Here is a 6,775-nt window from a genome sequence, read left to right as displayed (position 1 = left end):
GATAACAGAGGTGGACAAAGTACACAACTCCATTACTCGAGGGAAAGTAAAAGTACTACTGGTCAAATATTACTCTGTTACAAGTGAAAGTTGTTAAAAACTATTTTTACTTAAGTAAAAGTACAGAAGTACTTGCTTTTAAAAGTGCTTAAGTATCAAAAGTAAATTTCCTTTTTTATGTCAATGCATAATTGTATTATTGTTGCATTGTTGTATAAATGCACGCTATGCCATGGTGGTTTAAGCCAGTCAGTGATGCTCCATACCACCACCTTGAACTCATTTAAATACTTAAGTTACAAAGCTTTTTACAAAGCTGCTGTCACTTTAGGGCAGAATGCACAAATCCTACACACTGATACACATCCGATATTCCCCCAACTGTTTACGTTCACTTAAGACATAATCAACTTTGTTTACGTGAATACTTTCCAAAATGAAAATTGACATTTTGTGTGTATTGGTCTGTTTAACTGAAGAAAAAAACAAAACAAAAGCAAGCTCTATTCAGTACTCGTGCTCTGGCAATCTCAGAGGCACAAAAAAACAGACTGAACTGAGCTCTTTCATCATGCTTTTTCAGATTCATCCATATGTCTAAGCTTTTCTTTCTCCCAGACATTTACATTTTGCAAAAAAAAAAAAAAAAAAAACTTTTAAAGAAGAAAAAAAAATCATCCACTGACTTGCAAAGCTGCTACAGAAATTACTCTTGACCTCGAAATGTAGTGGAGTAAAAAGTACAATATTTGTCTTTCAAATGTAGTGAAGTTAAAGTAAAAGTTTCCCTAAAAAATAATACTTCAGTAAAGTACAGATACTCAAGAAGTGTACTTAAGTACAGTACTCAAGTAAACGTACTTTGTTACTGTCCACCTCTGGTTGATAACATGCGGAACAGCTCCATCTAGTGGCTGTAGTCTTTAGCCTCTGGCCAAAAAATCCTCAGATGACGCAAAATGACGATATTTGCGTCATCGGAGGAATTTTTCCAGAAATAAATTGCAAAATGCATTTTAAGAGAAAGCCTGTTACAAAGGCACATATCCAGCACTTTCCCCCATTCCCTTTCCATTGTGAGGACAACTCTTTGAATCAGAAGACACTTTGTTAGAAACCAGGATCAGTGACTAAATCCATTGACAAATGCCAGTAATAGAGACGTTTTGACAGATGAGTGACTTTGTCTGATCTGGAAGGAATGCAGGATCTTCTGAGCTTCATCCTACCAAATCTCAGTCAGCTCAGAGTAAAAGGGAAATCATTCCAGTGATGCATCTTAAGTTCACTGTCATGAATATAAAGGTCCAGTTAGGGCTGTTTAGGTGGTTCACATGAATGGACTCTTGTTGGGTTTTTACCTGCCAAAATGGGGTTTTAGCTCACTACATGTGGTTCAATGTACAAGATGATACAGTTCAGAGGACAGTTTCAAGAAATCTATTCACATTTGCCAGTGTCAAATTATATCACTTTCTGAATACATTTAGCACTATATAAGGTGAACTATTAAAAGCGGTCGAATGTACAAGATGATACGGTCATAGAGTTTGAATCTGAGGAGCATTTTAGGAAGTCTATTCACATTGAAGGCCAGTGTCACTTCCTGTGTACATTAAGCACTATATAAGGTGAACTATTAAACGTAGTCATCATTATAAGGACCACAGCTCATCTGTCAAGACGTACTGCAAGACACAAGAACAAATAATGGAATTAGAGGACTTTTATGAAAATGCTAAACGCAGAAATATTATGGACACGACTGGACCTCAAAGCTACAGCCAGAATGAAGGAAGAGCTCAAAATCGCAGTAAGTAGAGCAATTAATTTGAAGCAGAGTTGGCATTAAGGGGGCAGGAAATGAGAACTGTTAGATTTCAATCAGTTTTTTTTCTCTGACCAATATGTCAATATTTCTGATTTTATATTAAATGTATTAACAGAATTATTTTTATTTTTTTTAGCATATGTTCATGTTTGCATATTTTAGGTTGAGTCACAAAAAATTTACAAAGTTCTGTCATGAAACTCTAGATGGTCCTTATCTCAACCTGCTTGCAATCACATCATCTCTATAGAGCACATCAACATCAATAGTATCAATAGCCAATGAGCTCGTTGCTCAACCTTCAAGCTTGGTAGCATTTACCTTTATCTAGATAGCAAGCATGTTTCAATAAATACTATTACAAAGATCACAAAATCCCATAAAAGCCATGCGTAAAATTGCCCAGCCAAGGCAAACATCGACCCCCATAATGGCGACCAAACATTTTCAATAAAACATCAACATCTAAACCTCTTTTTATTCTGAAAAAGACCCTCTGCTGAGATCTTAAGAGATGTATTGTCTTCTTTTATCTTTGTGGCTGTGTGGCTTTAAGTCAGTTGTAGTGGTTGTGTTTTATTTTATCAGAGTGCAAGCATGCACTAACCATAACCCTAACCAACATCACATTGTAACATTGATTCAATGCCATTACCATTGATTTGTAGATGAAATTTCATGATGTTGATTCCATGCAGTTAACATTGACACACTAACATTGATTTAATATTATTTAGATGGCTGCTTGCTATCTGGGCTTCCACCTTGCCCAGCTCCACCTGTATAGATCTGTCCTTTTATAGGTCCCGTACTTACCCTGAGTAAGCAGTAGCAATAATCAACTGCAGTATAAGTAGCCGATCTTTTCCGCCAAGACCAAATACATTAACACATTGTCATATTCATTACCATCCTAAACACTCCAAGAGTTATCATGACAGAACTGACAATACACTCTCAGAAAAAAGGTACTGTGGAGGTACAATTTTGTTCCTTTTTTTCTAACAATAAAGGTACACAATTGATCCTTAGGGTACAATTAAACCATTGGCAGGCAAGTTCCTAGTGAGTCGCTGTCCTGTATAGTTTGGCTCCAACCCTGAAAGACATCTATAGAAGCTCTTATTGAGAATTAACAGAGGTTTAGATGTTGATGTTTTATTGAAAATATTTGGTCACCATTATGGGGATCACTATTTCCTTTAGTTGGGCAGTTTGACTCTGCTTTTTATGCAAGTTTGTGGTTTTTGTTACAGTGTTAACAAAACCCATAACCTGTTCAAATCAAAAGAAGCCATAAATAAAAATTATCATGAAGAAAAATGCTTGATTAAACTCATCACTGACTAAAAATATAAATAAACAAAATTCACCAACAATACTTTGGTGGTCATCATTGCTGCTCTCCCTGCTCTTATCCGTGATAGGCTGCATGGATGCGTAGGGAGTTCTTGCCCAGAACAGAACCATACCGCCAATCTAAACTGTATGCTAATAGTCAATCAATCATCTTAGACGCTGACAGAAATTCTTTAATATTTGTGTTTTGTTCCTGTTCGGCAGAAGGAAGTCGGTGTTTGAGGCCGATCACAGTGTGTCTTGGGATCCTTTGTCTTCTTCTGATTGTTGGCATCATACTGCAGCACTTTCAGGTCACTTCTAAACGAGGTTAGGTTTGTATACATAATTTCTTTTTCTTGAATTTTCATATTTTATGTAAACAGTTTTAAAAAGTTGTGTTTCTATTAGGACATCTGTGGGGTCCAGATGGCTTGTTCATATCCAACGAGTTGAAGAGCTGGTCTGACAGCAGGCAGTACTGCAGGGATCGAGAAGCTGATCTGATCATTATCAACACTGAAGAGAAGCAGGTGAGTTTGTGTGAGTGTCTGTTAAAGGTGGGGTAAGCAACCCAGCAGGCACAGTATTTCAATGTGACGTCAGGAAGACGTTGGACTCCAACTAATCCAACGTCAGTCAGACGCTGTATTTTGGTTGAAAAGGAAAGTCAAGTTCAAAAATTTCAGGTCTCCAATTTACAATTTTCTAGTGACTGGTCACATCCAAATTTTTTAGTTGGCCAAATGTAATTTCTGTGAATCAAATTGTATCAATTCACAGAAATTCAATTTGGCAAACTGAAACATTAGATGTGACTAGTCACTAGAAAATGTAAAATGGGAGAGGCCTGAATTCTAAACGTTTTTTTGACATCAAGCTCTAATGTCAGACAGATGTTGAATTTTGGATGGACTAAGCACCGCACTGTAAAAAAAAAAAAAAAAAATGTATGGCAGCAAATTAAATCTCTGAAGATCTCAGCAGAGGAGGATTAAACAACTCCACAATCAGCATTACCAGCTTCACACATTACTAACCAGACTGACTTTATTTCTGTCAGATGTCTACAGTAGCTCTTATTGAGAATTAATAGAGGTTTAGATGTTGATGATTTATTGAAAATAATGGTTTAGTTTGACGTCACCATTATGGTGATCAGTGTTTGCTTTAGTTGGGTAGTTTGACTTGACTTCTTAACAATAGTTTTTCTCTGGCTACTGTAACTGTGTTTGTTATGTCAAGAAAAGCAAGAAAACAACCAATCCAAAGCACTTTTGGTTTCCAACCTTGACATCAAACAAACGTTGGATTTAGCAGTCAAACCAATTTTCATTTTCAACTAAAATCCAATGTCTGACTGACATTGGAGTGTACATCATGTGCCTGCTAGGGATATTTGCTGAGCATTTGTTAATATTTGAAATCCATTTGATAACCGCCCTGCTCCGAGTGGGTCTCAAACCCTAATCGCTGGCATAGATGTCTATTTATCGTAGCAACAAAATAATGCTTCATGAAAAATAAAGCGAAGATGATGATGAACGAATGACAAGGAAGCACAAATAAATTAACATAGAGTACACAAGAGTAAACACAAACAAGAGTTTGTTGTTAGTTGCCAACAATACAGCAGCTCCAGAAAACAATGACACACTCAAAACCAATGTTACTCATGTATGGAGCAGAAACAACGCAACCTCCGTGTCTGTTTTCAGGCCTTCCAGGTTAGCTCTCTCCAGCGCTGGAAAGCTTTTCTCATATTAACGCTGGGACCTAAAGCTCTTTCCTGATCACTTCATTTTCCAGTGATATTCTTATGAGCTTTTCTCTCTCTTTCAACAGTCTTTCTTCAAATCTCCCTCTTGCTCATTCTCTCTCTTCCACCGTCATACGCCCCCTGATGCTACACGTTTGTTGTTGTGTCTGGTTGTGATCGTCCCGACCAACTTTCTAACAGCTTTTTCAAATATCACTTACCCCACTTTTAATAAATGAGAGGAATCACACTTATTCCTGTTTTTATTCACACAGAGGTTCATATCTTCATTCATCAAGGACAGAGTGTGGATTGGTTTGTCTGACATTGAGAACGAGGGCAACATGAAGTGGGTGGATAATTCACCACTTGAAAAAGGGTAAGTGATAAAACACTCACAATGCATGTGTATTTATTTGTTCTTGGTTCTCATTTTAAAACCTCTAAAATTCCAGAAAATTGCTTAAGACAGCTTTCCACAAAACCAAGCAGCAAAACTACAAAAGACACTCCCTATTAATAAATAATATTACAAAAAAATAGCAGTTTCACTTCTATTTGAGCTACTGTACTAAATGTATTTTAAACTATCATAGTGCTAGTGCAAGTACTGTTGATTTATGAATTGCTTGTGACAATCCTCATTTGTTATATGCTGAATGGATAAAAACTTTTTATGGAATAATTTAAAATCTGACACGTTTTATTCAGGTTTTGGGCAGAAGGTGAGCCGAATAACTACTATGGTGGAGATGAGGACTGCATTGAACTGAATCCTGACAAACACATGCTGAACAACTGGAATGATATCAAATGCTCTGACAAGAGAAAAGGGATTTGTGAGAAATAGGATTTTATGCTTTTATTTGTATTGCAGTATCTTATGGGATCAATTTTGATCACACAATTTGTGTCTTTTAAAACAATTCCAATGTATATCATCATGTGGATGGGTGATGCTGCACTTCACATCTGATCTGTTCATCTCTAGCTCTATCACAATCATCTCTGTATTAATATGATCTTATTCTACACTGTAAAACCTAACAGTTATATGTACTAAATAAAAATGAGCTCATTGCATTTAAATATTACTGAAAGTTATGTGGACATGATGACTGAAACAGAACTCAAACTGAATGAGTTGTATAAAATTTCTAGTTCCCAGTTTCAATGTTTTAAGTTTCATGAACTTGTTTCTTTTACTTTAGACAAACTTAAATTTAACTGAAACTGGGCTGGGATTTCTATTTCCCAACATGCTTTTCCATGACATTCAAAAGGGAGAGTAAATGCTAAATTATATATTTTTCTTTTTGTGCAAGATTAATGGTAAGATAGATATTTAGTAGTGTTTAATGTTTTTGCTGTTTTTTGTGACGAGTGGAGCATGAGCTTACTTTGCGAACAGATATACAGAATGTTAAATGTGTATATTGCTGTAAAATGCTATGCTAATGCTATCAAAGCATTGTGTTACCAATTAGCTAGTTAACTCCAGCCAAGTTTACACTACTAAAATTTTTAATTCTAATATATGAATTAGCGTACTCACATATTTGAAGTTAAGAACAACTAAGATGTATGAGTACAAAAAAATCTGCAAGTTCTACATACTTAAACTTAAAATTTCTTTAAAAACAACTTAAATTCAAATGATTGTTTAACCGATTGTCTAAATTTTCAGGAATTTTGCCAGCTTATTTGGGTTTACAGTGTGATAATTGGATAATAATTATAAAATTAAAGGAATTATTAAGTGATGATTGAACATTAGTTATGAACACCTGCTGTTCACAAGCAAAATCACTGAAGGAAAGAAAAACATATGAACTACAACTGACTTC

General features: G+C 35.6%; 1 protein-coding gene across 1 annotated transcript; it reads left to right on the top strand.

The window, feature by feature from the left end:
- Nucleotides 1-1,710: 1,710 nt before the first annotated feature.
- On the top strand, nucleotides 1,711-5,778 carry LOC307124212 (CD209 antigen-like protein C; the record flags this gene model as incomplete). The annotated part of the gene is made up of 5 exons (XM_079813258.1): nucleotides 1,711-1,813; nucleotides 3,347-3,499; nucleotides 3,581-3,702; nucleotides 5,204-5,307; nucleotides 5,640-5,778. 5 exons carry the CDS (start codon nucleotides 1,711-1,713, stop codon nucleotides 5,776-5,778), a joined length of 621 nt encoding a protein of 206 aa, XP_079669384.1.
- Nucleotides 5,779-6,775: the final 997 nt, after the last annotated feature.

Source organism: Gobio gobio, assembly GCF_949357685.1.
Source record: "Gobio gobio genome assembly, chromosome: 3".
NCBI classification, from domain to species: Eukaryota; Metazoa; Chordata; class Actinopteri; order Cypriniformes; family Gobionidae; genus Gobio; species Gobio gobio.
Note: the sequence above shows the minus strand (reverse complement) of the source record. Positions and strands in the feature narration are given on the sequence as shown.